General features: G+C 37.4%; 1 protein-coding gene across 9 annotated transcripts in view; it reads right to left on the reverse strand.

Moving 5' to 3' along the window:
* Positions 1 to 18,317, reverse strand: part of ARHGEF12 (Rho guanine nucleotide exchange factor 12) — a 278,370-nt gene that overhangs the window by 27,565 nt on the left and 232,488 nt on the right. For all 9 annotated transcript variants that reach the window (XM_024569579.4, XM_024569576.4, XM_024569577.4 and 6 more), the window contains 2 exons: positions 17,819 to 17,904; positions 1,141 to 1,266 (listed from right to left, as the gene is read on the reverse strand). In XM_024569579.4, the coding sequence (XP_024425347.2) occupies positions 1,141 to 1,266; positions 17,819 to 17,904 (212 nt within the window). The remainder of the gene's footprint in view (positions 1 to 1,140; positions 1,267 to 17,818; positions 17,905 to 18,317) is intronic.

Raw genomic sequence — 18,317 nt, forward strand, 5'->3', positions numbered from 1 at the left:
AAGTGCCAAATAGTAAATATTTTAGGCTTTGCATACCGTACAGTCTCTACCACAACTTTCAACTTTGCTGTTTAAGAACCAAAGCACCACAGATAATATGTAAGTCAAAGAATATGACTACGTGTATTAAGTTTCTAACATGGCTCCTACAATTCCCCAACTGGCGTAGACACCCTATATAATCCCCTCCCCTTGTGTGTGGATAGAACCTTGAATATGATAGCATATTGCTCCTTTGCTTAGGTTACTACCAGCTGACTTTTGAGGATTCTCCTAGGTGAGTCTGACTTATTTAGAGGATTATTTAAAAGAAAGCTCTGCCAGGGAGATGCTTTCCTACTGTCTTGGAAGAAAGCAAACATCCATCTTGTAAAATGCCTACAGGGGTCAGGGTCAGATGGCAAACAAATATGGGCATTCTCTAGTAACCAAGAGCAGTTTGTAGCCAACAATAGTAAGAAGACAAGGATCCCAGTTATACATTTACAATGACACGAATTCTGCTAACAAGTGAGCTTAAAAGAGGACCCCAAGTCTCAGATGAGAACTATGGCTCCAGCTAACAACCTTGATTTCAGTCTGATGAAAGCATGAAAGGAGAACCTAGGTAAACTATACACCTGTACTCCTGAACCCCCAAAACACTGACACAATAAATTTGCATTGTTTTAAGTTGCTATGCTTGTGGTAATTTACTATACAACAACAAAAAACTACTATACTGTTTTTCAATATAACTTTATTTACAAAAACAGGCAAGAGGCTGGATACGACCAGCAGGTTGTAGCTTACTGACCCTTCCTTTATACCAATATATACCTCAATAAGTATGATTGTTGTTAAGTTGCTCCCTGGACTGAATATAAACCCATTCTTTATGTTTTGATGATATGATTTTAATAGTATACATGGGCCACTTCTGGACAATATCCCCAGGGTAATGTGAACTTCCATGTTAAGTATTTTAATCCTGATATACATTCTTTATTTGTCACTATTCCAGTAATTTAAGAGAGCATTTATAGATTTAAGAAACATTAACATAGATATAATGCTTGTAAAAGAGTCAAAATTCACCAGTTTATTCCATAATTAATTTAATTGCATCATTTTTTCTCCTAAAGGATGCAGTCAACTCACTTGCACAAAAGTATGAAATCGAGAATCCTTTTTCTGACGAGATTTGATCATTTCTAGGGCAAAAGGTTGATTACTGCAAAAGGTAGCAGCAGCATGTTTCAACTTCTCCTCCCCTGGTCCACTGAACTGTACCAAGAAAGCAAAGAACACAATAGAGAATGGGATACTTAGCTGATAAAAGGTCAGACAAAATGAGAGACATCCACAATTTTACCAGTATTTCAGTAGGTATTCTCAAAAAACAAGAAACAAAGAACTACATATATACACAGAATATCAATGTTTCTCTATTAAAAACATCTGACTCTGACACATTCAAACCTTTTCTAATTAAACTCTAAATGTTTTCTTCCTTGTAGCCTCCCACACTTACTAACTTTTCAGTCTATACCACTTCTATATTAGATAGAATGGTTGACACTTGGGAAATTATGAGACATAAAACACTTAAAAGAGACTTTGGGTAGTGGACAAAGAAATAGACAGATGATGTATCATGGAACTGCACTCCTGAAACCTACGTAATTTTATTAACCAATATCACGCCAATAAATTTAATTAAAATAGATAAATAAAATTTAAAAATATACTGTAAAACAAAAAAATACTGAGATTAAAATTTCATGTTCTTAGAATCTGGCACTTTCACAAAAATGACTCTTTTATTATTGCTTAGTATAAAACCTAGGTCAGGTCAAAACTTTTCTGGGTTGCAATAAAATTAAACTACCCCTGCTTCACCTGTGCTGAGGCTAGATATCCAGGCCATCAATCTCTCTCCTGGGGAAGATCCATGAGCCTATGAATCTCTTTGCTAAAAATAATACTTTTTTACTGATAATTTTAATTCATAAATTTAAGTTTTTATATGCCATAATTTTAAAGTTTCTGACAAAACACTTAATAGTGCTTTACTCACAACAGGTACTTTTATAAGTATAGGTTGAATAAATTATTTTTAACCAGTTTTATATTTCTAATAATTGCTTTTATGGTCCATAAATAAATTTTTGATATAATCTCCCCTTTAAAGTCATAATTGCAAAAGTTTGTACATGAAAATATTTTGTTAACTGTTTTATAGTGCATTTGTAGGTAAAGTCAGAGTGTTTTTTCAGCTCGGACACATATCAAGTGACATTTCAATAGGTTGTTCCAATGCTGTATTCTTATTCTATTATAAATGACACTCAACATTTAAAAAAATAAAACTAACAGCAGTTTGGAATGTTAATTCTGCCACACAAATACTACCACAGTAGTTGGGTTTACAAAAGAAAATAAATGTCATCAACCTCAGGCAGTTGTTAAAGTAGTTTTACAAGTAGCTTGAGTATCCATTAAGAAAGATGATCTTAATGGACAAATACAAAAAATAAATTCTCCAAAACTATTTGAAAAAATAATTTTAAAGGCATATTTATGATTTTTGCTTTTACTATTTCTGCATTGCCCTAAATTAACCATCTATAACTAATGGTTACTAATCTAATTGGTTAGTCCATTCCAACTTTTTTATAGGTCCATCACACTAGTCAAGAATACACTTCTTTTGTCAGTTCTAGTAGTTTTTTGGTGGAATCTTTAGGGCCCTCTGTAACAGAATGCAAAATAAATATCCAGAATTAAGTTTCATTTTTATACACCAATAATGAGCTATCAGAAAGGGAAAATAAGAAAACAATTCCACTTACAATTGCTTCAAAAAAAAGTACCTAGAAAAAAATTTAACCAAGGATGTAAAAGACCTGTACTCGAAAAATTATAAGGCAATGAATACAGAAATTAAAGAAGCATATGAATAAGTGGAAGCATATACTGTGTTCATGGATAGGAAGAATTAACTACCCAAAGCAATTTACAAATTCAATGTAATTTTTACTAAGATACCAATGGCATATTTCACAGAACTGGAACAAATATTCCAGAAATTTATATGGAACCACAAAAGACCCAGAATAGCCACAGCAATCCAGAAGAACAACAACAAAGTTGAAGGAATCATCCTACCTGATATCAAACTATACTACAAGGCCATAGTGGCTGCTGTGGCTCAGTGGATTGGGTGCTGGCCTGAGAACGAAAGGGTCACCAGTTCGATTCTAGTCACAGCACATGTCTGGGTTGCAGGCCAGGTCCCCAGTAGGGGGCACGCAAGAGGCAACCCTACACTGATGTTTCTTTCCCTCTCTCCCTCTCTGCCTTACCCTCTCTCTAAAAATAAATGAATAAAAATCTTAAAAATATAGTAATCAAAACATCATGGTACTGGCATAGTTAAATGGAACATAACAGTGCCCAGAAACAAACCTTTGAGTTTATAGGCAGTTAATATATGACAAAGGAGGCAAAATATACAATGAGGTTAAAAATAGTCTGCTCAGGAACTATTATAAAGGACACATGGACAAATCGGGGGGGATGGTGGGGGTGGGGGAGGGAGGTAGGGGGGAGGGAAGGGGAGAAAAGGCATACAACTGTAATTGAATAACAATAAAAATTAAAAAAAATAGTCTGCTCAAAAATGGTGTGGGGAAAATGAGATGGATATATGCAAACAAACAAAAAAAGAAGAAACTTGACCACCTTCTTATACTATACACAAAGAATAAACCTCAAAATAATTAAAGAATTAAATGTTAGAATCTAAACCATAAAAATCCTAGAGGAAAACACAAGCAGTAAAATCTGAGACATTTCTTGTAGCAATATTCTGATATTATTGCTTTGGGCAAGGGAAACAAAAGAAAAAATAAACAAATGGGACTACATCCAACTAAAAAGTTTTTTCAGAGCAAAAGGAAACCATCAACAAAATAAAAAGACAATCCACTGAATAGAACATATTCACCGATACAACAGATAAGGGGTTAATATCCAAAATTTACAAAGTACTTATAAAACTCAACATCAGAAAAACAAACAATCCAATTAAAAAATAGGCGAAGTACCTGAATAGACATTTCTCCGAAGAGGACATACAGATGGCCAATATACAGATAGGATATTCAATGTCACTAATCAGAAGTGCAAATTAAAACCACAACGGGATTCTCACCTCATACCGGTTAAAATGACTACTGTCAATAAAGCAAACAACAAGTGCTGGCAAGGGTGTGGAGAAAGGGTAACCTTCGTGCACTGTCGGTGGGAATATAGATTAGTGCAGCCACTGTGAAAAGCAGTATGGAGTTACTTCTAAATTTAAAAATGGAACTGTCTTATGATCCAGCAGTTCTTCAGATACTTCTGAAAATATATCCAAAGAAACCCAAAACACTAATTTGAAAGAATATATGCACCCCCTATGTTCAGCATTATTTACAACAGTCAAGATTTAGAAACAGCCCCAATGTCCATCAGTAGGTGAGTAGGAAAAAAAAAGCTGTGGTACATTCACACGGTGGAATACCACTCAGCTATAAAAAAGAAGGAAATCTTATCTTTTGCAAAACCATGGATAGTCCTGGAGAACAGGAGGGGGGGGCCCTTAAAAATGGAACTATCTTCTGGAGGGTGGGCCCCTTGTAGCACAGGCTTCCTATGCTAGGTGAGTGTTCTAGAACCCCATCTGTATCAGTGTACCAAGTGGCATTGTTGTGAGAGGCTGTGTTCAGCTTCAGTGAATTTTTAAAGACTCTTTCATTGCACTTACCCATTTCATGATGGGTGATTTATGAGCACACCTGCGCACACTGCACTGAGTATTCAGCAGTTTTTGACCAAAAATGGCATGACCCCCATGCCCCACTCTCCCTATTCACCCAATCTCGCACTGAGTGACTTTGTCTTCTCGGTGAAAAAACTCCTCAAAGGGAAACGTTTTGCTGATGTGGAAGAGATGAAATAAAAAAATGGTTGAAGCACTGAAAGGCACCCAAATCGATGAGTTCAAATACTGTTTTGTGAGCAGCGGAAAAAAAGTCTCAATAGGTGTACTACATCAAATGGAGAATACTTTGAAGGTCACTGAAGTTTAAACATGTTAAGAATATACAATTTTTTATAAATGAGTTCTCAGTTTTTGGGGGTCCACCCTCGTATTATGCTAAATGAAGTCAAGTCAGGCAGAGAAAGACAAGTACCATCACAAAGTACATGATTTCACTCATATGTGGAAACTAATGAACAAAATAAACAAACAAACAAAATAGAAACTGACTCATACATACAGAACAGACTGACAACTCTCAGGTGGTGAGGGTTTGGTGGGCTGGATGAAAAAGGTGAAGGGATTAAGCAATAAAAACTCTTATAAAGAGAAAACTCTTATAGAGAGTATGGTAATTACCAGAGGGAAAGGGGGTGGGGGAGGGGGGTAGGTAGCAGTAGGTAAAGCAGGGATTAATGGTGATGGAATGAGACTTGACTTGGGGTAGTAAATACAGAATAAAATATACACATGATGTATTCTTTAATTGTGTACCTGAAACAATATAATTTTATTAACTAATGTCACCTCTATAAATTCAATAAAAAAATAAATGGAACCCTGGCCAAACAATTGTGGCTCAGTTGGTTGGGCATCACCCCACAAAGCAACAGGTCACCAGTTCAATTCCCAGACAGGACACATGCCTAGGTTGTGGGTTTGGCTCCCTGTTGGTGTATGTTCAAGGGGCAACCAGTCAATGTTTCTTTCTCATAGTGGTCTCTCTCCCCCTCTTTTTCTCCCTCCCTTCCCATCTCTTTAAAAAAAAAAATTTAAAAACAAATAAATTAATGGGGAAAAAAAGAATACACTTCTTCTGCAAGGTCCAAGATTATGGCAGAATAGATAAAAATAACACTCACCTCCTCCCAGGAACAAATCAGATTTACAACTAAATTAAAGAATAATGAACTAGAATAACCCACTAAAGATTAGCTGAATAGAAGACCCATACCCAAGAATCTACACAAGAAGCTATGTCAAGACTGGTAGGAAGGGTGGAGATGTGAAAAGGGCCCGCCCTGCACTCATGTGCCGTGGTTGAGAATTTGGAGGGATATCTCAAGTGCCAAGAATACCCCTGAGGAGTAAGGGATATCTCAATACCAGAGCACCACAGCTGGGAACTGGAGCCCACATAATGTCTGGCTGTGTAAATCAGCAGAGATTCTGTCCACCAGGAAGAGATCAGAGTTTGCTAGAAACCCACGTGTCCTCTGAAATGGACAATGCACAAAATCTTGTTGATGGCTACTCACTCTGGGTTCTTCCAGAGGGAAGGGGGCTCAGAGAAAATTGGAATCCTATGGGGAGATACTGGGTTGCGTGGATTCAGGGAGAGGGCTGAAGGAACAGCTGCCAAGGTCCCCGTGTTGAGTTGTGCTCCCACACAACCCAGAGATGTCATGTATCCTGTGTTGAACACTCTCCTCTATTAAGCATCAACCTGGAGAAATTCAGTAGCTTCTCCTCCTGACTCCCAGTGGCCCAGCCCTGCCAAGCTCATGTCCAGCAGAGAAGTATGCTGGGTGGGTCCAGCCTGGATCCACAGTGCAGTCGTTCCTGAGGAGATCTAGGTAGACTCCTGAGGAGATCTAGGTAGACTCAGGTTGTGTCAGAGATGCACAGGGCGAGGCTGAGTTGTGTGGCAATAGGGAAAGGGCCATTTCCCCCCTCACACCAACTAGCGCCACCATTCTGATGTAGAACCCTCCCTCCACATGGCCAAATAATGATCTCTTTTAGCATGATTGACTCTGTTGGCCTCACCCTGATAACTCCCTTAGATTGTGCCCTACCACAATGGTCCACAAGTGGCAGCTGGCCTTGGTATACACTACGACTTTTGCTGAGTGGCGTCAGACCCAGCACTGGTGTCAAGTTTCAATTTGTAACAACCTGGTGAACAGCACTCACCCTACCGGATACTCAATGAGAACTCATGCAAATCATGTACTGACAGAGGCTCTTTCAGTGACTGGGCCTAACAAGCAGCCAGTAGTTGCAGGCATATTTCAGAGTGCCCTGGCCATTTGCTGACATGCCTCTGTGCTAGAAGCTGGTGGAAGCTTACCTTGTTATGCAATTTGGTCCCTTCCACATGTGCCCAAGCCCAGCAGACTCAGACACAAACTAGGATCTCTTTGCAGCCCAAAACAGGTAACCTAGGGTGGGTCAGAGACAGAATCTGACATTGATCTGCACTGGATTCCCTCTCAGAAGCTCCCAGAAGCAACACACATGGTGGCAAGCTTCAGAACAAATTAGAGCACAGTCCAATTAACTCCACAAGAGTCATACCCAAAGGGAGATCTCATCAACCACCAGACCCTGCTGGAGGAAATTCTGCTTCCTGGAATCTGCCCACACATAGCAGACTGAACGCTGTGGTTGGGGTCAACCCTCATAGTTAGCCAGTACGAGGCTCAATCCTACCCATGGTCAACCAGAGCAATCAACACTCAACTATAAAAGGAAGGCTCAATAATCCCACACAAGAAACATTCCTGAACCACCTGGATTAGTTGACAAGATAGATTGTGCCACTGAAACTAGTAAGACACCTACTACATAAGGCCATAGTACAAAGACTGGGAGACAGAGCAGATCTACCTAATACACAGAAACAAATAGAGACAGGCAGCCAAAGTGGGGAGACAAAGAAACACTCAAAATGAAAGAAAAGGAGAAATCCCCAGAAAAATAAACTAAATAAAATGGAGGCAAGCAAGCGACCAGATATAGAGTATAAAATAATGGTTATAAGACTTCCAGCCAAAATGGAGGTATAGGTAGACACACTGTGCCTCCTTGCACAACCAAAAGAAGGACAACGACAATTTAAAAACAAAAAACAACCAGAACTGACAGAAAATCAAACTGTACGGAAGTCCAACAACCAAGGAGATAAAGAAAACACATTCATCCAGACCCGTAGGAGGGGTGGAGATGGGCAGCTGGGCGGACAGGACTCGCAGCAAGGCGGTGGCTAGCAGACCCAGCGAGGTGGCAGACTGTGGAGTGGGGTGGACAAAGCTGCAGCTGGCCAGCATGAGGCACCAGCTGGTGGACGGGGTGACAGACCTCGAAACCCAGAGTTCCAGCACAGGAAAATAAAGCCTCAAACCACTGACTGAAAACACCCGTGTGGGTTGAGGTGGCAGGAGAAACTCCCAGCCTCACAGGAGAGTTCGTTGGAGAGACTCACAGGGTCCTAGAACGTACACAAACCCACCCACTTGGGAAACAGCACCAGAAGGGCCCAATTTGATTGATAGCAGAGGGAGTGAAAACCGGCAGAGTAGAGCAGGGCCATTGCTCCTCTCCAACCCCTCACCTACATGCAGCATCACAGTGCAGCAAGGAGTGTTAAGCCGCCCTGGTGAACACCTAAGGCTCTGCTCCTTTACATAACTGGCATGCCAAGACAAAAAAAATGGCCCAAATGAAAGAACAGATCAAAGCCCCAGAAATAATTCAACTAAGTGATGAATAGATAGCCAATATCAGATACAGAGTTCAAAACACTAGTAATCAGGAAGCTCACAGAATTGGTTGAATTTGTTCAAAAACTAGATGAAAAAATGAAGGCTATGCTAAGAGAAACAAAGAAAAATGTACAGGGAACCAATAGTGATGCGAAGGAAACTGGGACTCAAATCAACAGTGTGGACCAGAAGGAAGAAAGAAACATCCAACCAGAAAAGAATGAAGAAACAAGAATTCGGAAAAATGAGGAGAGGCTTAGGAACCTCCAGGACATCTTGAAACGTTCCAACATCCGAATTATAGGGGTGCCAGAAGGAGAAGAGGAAGAACAAAAAATTGAAAACTTATTTGAACAAATAATCAAGGAGAACTTCCCTCATCTGGCGAAGGAAATAGACTTCCAGGAAGTCCAGGAAGCTCAGAGAGTCCCAAAGAAGCTGGACCCAAGGAGGAACACACCAAGGCACATCATAATTCCATTCCCCAAGATGAAACAGAAGGAGGGAATCTTAGAAGCAGCAAGAGAAAAGGAGACAGTTACCTACAAAGGAGTTCCCATAAGACTGTCAGCTGATTTCTCCAAAGAGACCTTACAGGCAAGAAGGGGCTGGCAAGAAGTATTCCAAGTCATGAAAGGCAGGGGCCTACATCCAAGATTACTGTATCCAGCAAAGCTGTCATTTAGAATGAAAGGGAAGATAAAGTGCTTCTCAGATAAGGTCAAGTTAAAGGAGTTCATCATCACCAAGCCCTTATTATATGAAATGTTAAAGGGATTCATCTAATAAAAAGAAGATCAAAAATAGGAACAGTAAAAATGACAGCAAACTCACAGTTATTAATAACCACACCTAAAACAAAAACAATAGCAAACTAAGCCAAAAACTACAACAGGAACAGAACCACAGAAATGGAGACCACATGGAGGGTTATCAACAGGGGAGTGGGAGGGGGAGAGATGGGGGAAAGGTACAGAGAATAAGTAGCATAAATGGTAGGTAGAAAATAGACAGGGGGAGGGTAAGAATAGTATAGGAAATGTAGAAGCCAAAGAACTTATATGTATGACCCATGGACATGAACTATAGGGGGGGAATGTGGGAGGGAGGGGGTGGAGTGAAGGGGGGGATGGGACAAATGTAATAGCATAATCAATAAAATATATTTAAAATAAAAATGGTTATAAGGCCCTGGCTGGTGTAGCTCAGTGGGTTGAGCACAGGCCTATGAACCAAAGGGTCACAGGTTCTATTCCCAGTCAGGGCACATACCTGGGCTGTGGGCCAGGTTCCCAGTTGGGGGCGCATGAGAGGCAATCATACACTGATGTTTCTCTCACTCTCTCCTTCCCTTCCCGTCTCTCTAAAAATAAATAAATTAAATCTTAAAAAAAAATGAGTGTAAGAATGTTGAAGGAACTCAGGGGAAGAGCAGAAGAGTGGATGCATTCAGTGAGAACTTAAAGTGACAGTGAGCATAAAAAATGACACTGAAACCATAAAAAAGTATGAGCCAGAAATCAAGAATACAGTATGTGCAATTAAGATAACACTAGACGGAATCAACACTGGATTAGATGAAGCAGAGGACTTAATCAGTGAATTGGAGGAAAAGATAGCAGAATACACCCAAACAGGGCAAAAAAAAAGAAAAGAAAAGAAAAAAGAACTTTTAAAAATGAGGACAGTCTAATGGGAGCTCTGGGATATCAAGCATAACACCATCCACATCTTAGGGGTACCACAAGAAGAGAGACAGAAAGGGATTGAGAAGCTATTTAAAGAAATAATGAGTGAAACTTCCCTAATGTGGTAAAGGAAAAAGACACATAATGTCCAGGAAGCATTGAGAGACTCAAACAAGATGAATCCAAAGAAACCCATACCAAGGCATATCATAATTAAAGTGACAAAGATAAAGACAAAGAGAGAATCTTAAAAGTAGCAAGAGAAAAACGGTTACCTATGAAAAAGCTCCCGTATGATTGTCAGCTGATTTCTCAACAGAAACATATCAGGCCAGAAAGGATTGCCACAAAATATTCAAAGTTATGAAAAGCAAGGACCAACAACCAAGACTAAGTATTTTACCCATCAAAGCTGTCATTTAAAATTGAGGAGAACCCTGGCTGGTGTAGCTCAGTGGATTGAGTGGTGGCCTCTGAACCAAAGGGTCACCAGTTCAATTCCCTGTCGGGACACGACTGGGTTGTGGGCCAGGTCCCCAGTGGGGGCCATGTGAGAGGAAACCACACATTAATGTTTATCTCCCTCTTTTTCTCCCCCCCTTCACCTCTCTCTAAAAATAAACAAATAAAAAAATTTAAAAAATAAAATTGAGGAGAAACAAAGAGCTTCTCAGACAAAAATAAAAAAGCTAAAGTAGTTCATTATCACCAAACCAGAAATGCAAATGTTAAAGGGACTTCTTTAGGAAGAAAAAAGGAACAACAACAAAAAAAGAGGAATGTAATTATAAAGAATAAAATGGCAATAAATACATACCTATCAATAATTATTTTAAATGTAAATGAATTAAATTCTACAATCAAAACACACATGGTAGCTGAATGGATAAGAACACAAGATCAATATGTATGCTGTCTATAAGGGCCCCATTTCCGAATGAAAGATCTACCCAGACTCAAAATAAAGACATAGAAAAAAATATGTCATGCAGATGGAAATGAAAAGAAAACAGGGTTGGCAATACTCAGATGAGACAAAACAGACTTTAAAACAGACTATAATACAAGACAGAGGACATTACGTAATGATAAAAAGATCAATCCATCAAGAAAATATAACCACTATAAATATTTATGCACCGAAAATAGTAACACCCAAATATCTAAAGGAAATAACATAAAGTTGAGATCAACAGTAATAGAGTCATTGTAGCAAATTTTAACATCCCACCTATCCAGACAGAAACTCAACAATAGAGGCCTTAAAAGACACACTAGACCAAATGGATTTAACTGATATTTTCATAGCATTTCACTGAAAACCAGCAGAATATGCCTTTTTTTCAAGTGCACATGGACATTATCTAGACCAGGGGTGTCAAACTCATTTTCACCGGGGGCCACATTGGCCTCGGGGTTGCCTTCAAAGTATAAGTGTAACTACTCCTTAACTAGCTTGGTGCTGTTGCCGGATAGAAACAAGGTGCCAGGCTGGATAAAACAAGGTGGAGGGCTGGATTTGGCCCTCGGGTTTTGTGTTTGCCACCTGTGATCTAGAATATACGTGTTAGGACACAAAACAAATCTCAATAAATTTAAGAAGACTGAAATCATATGAAGCATCTCCTCCAACCACAATGGTATGAAACGAGAAATCAGTTACAAAAAAAACCCCCCAAAACCCCCCAAAACCCTGAAAAACACCAACACATGTAGGTTAACTCACATGCTACTAAACAATGAGTTCAAGGTAGAGATCAAAAGATACAACAAGACAAACAGCAACACAAAATCTATGAGACACAGACAAAGCAGTCCTATAAGGGAAATTCTTGGCAATACAGGCCTACTGCAAAAACAATGAAAATCTCAAATTAACAATCTATCCTTACACCTTCAGGACCAAGAAAAACAACAAAAAACCCCAAAATGAGTAGAAGGAAAGAAATAAAGATGAGAGAGAAATAAAAATAGTATCTAAAAAACTATTAAAAAAATCAGTGAAACCAAGAGCTGGTTGTTTGAAAAGTCAAAGTTTGATAAACCTTTGAGAAGACACATCAAGACAAAAAGAGAGGACCCAAATACATAAAATCAGAAATGAATACTAAATGAAAGAAAAGCTGTGGTTCATCCTTAATTGGAGTAAAATAATTATTTTCCTACTTTAGTGGATACTCAGTAATTTATTTTTGAAAATCCAACATCATACTCAATAGTTAAATGCTTTATATGCTGTGGAGGGAGAAGGGTTGTCAAGAATAACGATAAATATCCATATATATACTACCCAGTCAAAACATAAAACACTGCCATCCAGGACCGCAAAAGACCCCCAAGTGTCCATATTCTCCATCACAACCTTATTCACTCACCAGGAGGTAACCATCCTCCTAATTTTTGCAACTGTTGTTTCCTTGGTTTTCTTTATGGTTTTACCCTTAGTATCTGCATCCCTTACAATATTGTTTGATTTTGCATATTTTTGAACTTTGCACAACCATTTGTTCATATTTTAAAGAAAAGAAAGAAATGAAAGAGAAGTAACAACTGATACCACAGAAATGGAAAGAATTATAAGAAAATATTATGAACAACTATATGCCAACAAAATAAATAATCTGGAAGAAATAAATAAATTCCTAGAAATATACAATCTCCCAAAACTAATCAAGAAACAGAAAATCTGAACAGGGTAATACAACCACAAAATTTAAGCAATAATAAAGAATAACTGCCAATAAACAAAAGTCTTGGACCAGATGGCTTCACAGATGAACTTTACCAAACACTCATAGAAGAACTAACCTACACTTCTCAAACTATTCCAAAATTTCAAGAGGACGGAGACTCCCAAGCTCATTTTATGAGGTCATCATTATATTAAACCCGAAACCAGTAAAGATACCACAAAGAATGAAAATTACAAACCAATATACCTGATAAAAAATGATGCAAAAACCCTCAAAAAAAAAAAATGAGCAAACTGATTCCAGCAACGTATTAAAAAGGTCATATACAAAAATCAAACAAAAAAAATCACAAACCATGATCAGATGGAATGGATGCAAGGTTGACAGAATAGTCACCAATCAATTAATGGGATACACCACATAAACAAAATAAAGGATAAAAATCATATGATCATACTGATACAGAAAAAGAATTAAGACAAAATCCTGACCAATTTATATTAAGAACTCTAAGATAAGTGAAAACAGAGGGAAAAGGCGACATAAAAAAGGCCATATGTGACAAGTCCACAGCTAACATCACACTCAATAGGGAAAAACTAAAAGTGTTTCCTTTAATATCAAGACAGGCATGTCCACTATCACCACTGTCATACAACATAGTACCGGGAGTCTTAGAACACAGCCATCAGACAAGAAGAAATGAAAAGCATTCACAATGGAAAGGAAGAAGTATAACTGTAATTATGTGCAGATGACATGATTCTGTATATAAAGGACCCTAAATATTCCACCAAAAAAATACTAGAACTGATAAATAAATTCAATAAAGTAACAGGATACAAAATAAATATTCAGAAATTGGTTGTACTTTTTATTGAACTATCAATAAATATGTACCAATACTGAACTATCAGAAAGTGATACTAAGAAAACAATCCCATTTACAATTGCCTCAAAAAAATAAAATACCTAGGAATAAATTTAACCAAGGATGTAAAAGACCTGTACTCAGAAAATTACAAGGCAACAAAGAAACTGAAGAAGTACACAAATAAAGTGGAAGCATATACCATGTTCATAAATAAGAAGAATCAACATCACTAAAATGTCTGTAATACCCAAAGCAATCTATAAAGTTAACAAAATTCCTATCAAGATACCAATGGCATATTTCACAGAACTAGGACAAATATTCCAAAAATTTATACGGGAACTACAAAAACCCCAGAATAGCCACAGCTATCCTGAGAAAGAAGATCAAAGTTGGAGGTCTCATGCTATGTGATATAAAACCATACTTTTATGTTAACATAACAAAAGCAGTATGGTACTGGCATAAAAACAGACACATATATCAATAGAACAGAATGGGGAGCTAAGAAAAAAACCAACACCTATGTGGTCAATTAATATTTGACAAAGAAGGCAAAAACATACAATGGGGTAAAGGAAGTCTATTCAATAAAGGGTGTGGGAAAATTGGACAGATATGTGCAAAAAATGAAACTAGACCACCTTCTTAGAAGAATAAATTCAAAATGGATTAAAGACTTAAATGTAAGACCCCAATCCATAAAACTCCTAGAAGAAAACGTAAGCAGTAAAATCTCTGACTTTACTTTTAGCAATATTTGGCTGACGTATCTGCTTGAGCAAAAGAATCAAATAAATAAATAAATAAATGGAACTACATCAAACTAAAAATTTTGCACACCAATTGATACCATCAGCAAAATGAAAAGGACAACCCACTGAATGGGAGAACATATGGTGAATGATACTGCTGATAAGAGGTTGATATCCAAAATTTATAAAGAACATGGACAACTCAACACCAAAAAGAAAAAAAATAACCCAAGATGGCCAAAAGACATATGAAAAGACGCTCACCATCACTAATCATCAGAGAAATGTCAAATTAAAACCACAATCAGATATCACCTCACACCTGTAAGAATGGCTATCATCAATAAATCAACAAACAAGTGCTGGTGAGGATGTGGAGAAAGGAGAACCTTTTTGCACTGTTGGTGGGAATGCAGACTGGTGTAGCCACTGTGGCAAGCAGTATGGAGATAACTCAAAAAATTAAAAATGGATCTGCCTTTTGACCCAGCTACCCAACTTCTGGGAATCTAGCTGTAGGAACCCAAAACACTAATTTGAAAGAACATAAGCACCCCAATGTTCATCGTAGCATTATTTACAATCACCAAGATATGGAAACAGCCCAAGCGTCCATCAACAGATGTGTGGCTAAAACAACTATGAGACATTTACACGATGGAATATCACTCGGCCATAAAAAAGAAAATTTTACCCTTTGTGACAGCATGGATGGACTTGGAGAAGATTAAGTGAAATAAGCCAATCAGGCAAAGACAAATACCATATGATTTTACTGTAGAAGCTAATGAACAAACTGTACTAACAAGGAAAACAGAGACAGGCTCATAGAGAGCAGAATGACAGCTAAGGTGGGAAGGGGAGGTTAGGGGGTGGAGGGGTTGAGCAAAAAGGAGAAAGGATTCATGGACATGGATAACAGTGTAGTGATTGCTGGGTGGGGAAGTGGGTACAAGGGGACTAAATGGCAATGGAAAAAAATACAACTCAAAAAAGACTTAACTGGAAAAATATATTTAAAATTAATATGTAAATAAAAAGAAAAAGAATGGAACTGCCTTATGACCTAGCAATGCCACTCCTGGGTATATATCTGAAGAAATTCAAAGCACTAATTCGAATCAATATACGCATCTCTATGTTCACTGTGACATTATTCATAATATAATAGCCACGATATGGATGCAATTCAAGTACCCATCAACAGACAAGTGGGTAAAAAATGTTGTACGTATATACAATGGAGTATTACTCACCCATAAAAAATAAGTAAATCTTATCATTTGTGACAACAAGGATGAACCTAGAAGGTATTATGCTAAGTGAAACAGTCACTATATAATTTCACTTATATGGGGAATCTAAAGAGCAAAATAAGCACAAAAAACCAGAAACATACTCATAGATACAGAGAACAGAATGACAGTTGCCAGATGAGAGGGGGGTTAGGGTACTGGGTGAAAAAGGTGAAGGGATTAAGAAGTACAAATTGTTAGTGACAAAAGAATCATGGGAATGTAAAGTACATCATAGGGAATATATTGTCAAAAATATTTTAATAACTATGTGTGGTGCCAGGTGGGTACTGGAAGTATCAGGGCAACTCTTTGTGAAGTCTAAGTTTGTCTAACCACTCTGCTGTATACCTGAAACTAGTATAAAATAATACTGAAATTATAATTGAAAAATAATATTAAAAAAGAATACATTTCATTTTACACGTACTAAAATAAATTTTGTCCCACTCTATGAATAGGTTTCTCTACTTTGTTTTAACATGTAGATGCATATATGGAGTACAATGGACTCTGATAAGAGGACCAACTGCACTTCTGTTCCACATTAATGATGAATCTCACTGGAGACTTGGTTTAAACACTATTTTATATGAGGCACAAATTAAACTCCTTAGAATCAAGATTGGTATCTTACATCCATATGACTTACAACTTTTTAATCCACACTTCACATGAATTGATGATACACTATGTCATCCTACAAATGTTTTGTTTTAAGTGGTCTGCTGCCAAGCCAACAGAACTCAGTCATAACTTTCACTGCTACAATGACATCAAGAAACAAAATGAATTAGACTATTACAAAGTAGCCAAAGAATAAATTGAACTTTTCAAGGAAGTAGATCTCCTTAAAAACAATGATCCTAGACTGGGCCAAGGGAGAAATTGCTTTGGAAAGTTCAGTAAATGCAAAATAGGACTGGATTATGATTCCCTAATCCTGTTCTAGGAATCAAGTAACTAAGAAGAGATCAACTATTAGATTAGTAGATTGATTCTAAACCAAGATCTCACCATCCATGAAAGTAGTAAGATGAAGATTTTAGTGAACTGGTAGTATTTAATCTTTAAAAAATTTATCATTGTAGAATTCCCATAATTTCATGGCAGGCTACACATTGAAGTAAATTTTTATGGACGTATCTAAACAGTGATTTTTTAACCTGTGTTAAATTTTTGCTGACTACATGATATACTTTACTCTTATCTATAGCCTTAAGTATAGTAATTTCTTTAAATGTTTGAATCAAACTCCTTTTCCCATAGGAAGATATTCTGTATGTTTAACTTTAGGTCTTACTTCCATATATTCCTATAACAACCTGTATTCTTCCCGTTCTTGTAACAATCACCAAACTTGAAATAATTAACAACAGTTGCCCTATTAATTGTGAGCTCCACTAGGCCAGGAGCCATGTCTGTTTTGATCACCTCTATTCTCAGCACAGTGTTTGGCACATACCGGTAAATATATATTGTGGGGTATATACTGACAAAGAGTCAGAAAAAATAACCACAACTTGATATAGTCTCTGAATTCTTTTATTATACTATAAATAAGATTAAGTAATTTTCACCTTTCTACTTTTGTGATGGTAAATTCTAGATCTATAATTTTTAATGTGCAGTATAATTCTGAGATTTGGACAGCAGAAGATAGCTAAAATTCTATACAGTTAAATTATTTTTAGGGAAATTCATTTTACTCTACATTCTTTAAAACAGAAAGAACTAGTATCTTTAATTTGATTAAAAAAAAAAAAGGAGCACTTAGTTTGATTGAGCACTTAATAGAAGACTAACCAAAAAACACATACTCTGGACTCTTCATCTTTACAGTAGCTTTGAAAAATGGATGAATTTGCACATTTGGAAAGGCTAATTACTTAAACTTGAATCTGATCTTCAAATAGCTGTAAAAATATTAAAATAAAATAGCTAATTTCCTTACCCAGGTCAGCAAATCTTCCCCAATTTGATCAATAACAGAGGTCTCATTCCTTTTTCGAACAGCTTTCATTTGCTCATTCAACACAACTAAAGGGGAAAAATAAAATGGAAAAAAAATAAGTATATACTCATTTCAGGCTGAGTTACTGGTAGTACCAAGAATTTAAATCTTCTCCTTAAAATAAGTTTGGAAACAATTCTTACACATCCACAAGGAGGGATCCCCCCAAAACCAGAATTATCTTCTGGTGGGCCCCTTGTAAGTACAGGCTTCTCCCTCTAGGTGAGTGTTCTAGGAACCCATCTGTATCAGTGTACTAGCTGGCATTGTTGTGAGAGGCTATGTTTGGCTTCAGTAAATTTTTTTTGAAAACACTTTCAATGCACTTGCTTATTTCATGATGGGTAATTTAGGAGCATATCTGCCCACTCTGCGCTGGGTGTTCAGCAGTTTTTGACCAAAAACAGCATGACCCTATGCCCTACCTTCCGTATTTATC

This window comes from Desmodus rotundus, chromosome 5 (genome assembly GCF_022682495.2).
Source record: "Desmodus rotundus isolate HL8 chromosome 5, HLdesRot8A.1, whole genome shotgun sequence".
In the NCBI taxonomy this organism is placed as follows: Eukaryota; Metazoa; Chordata; class Mammalia; order Chiroptera; family Phyllostomidae; genus Desmodus; species Desmodus rotundus.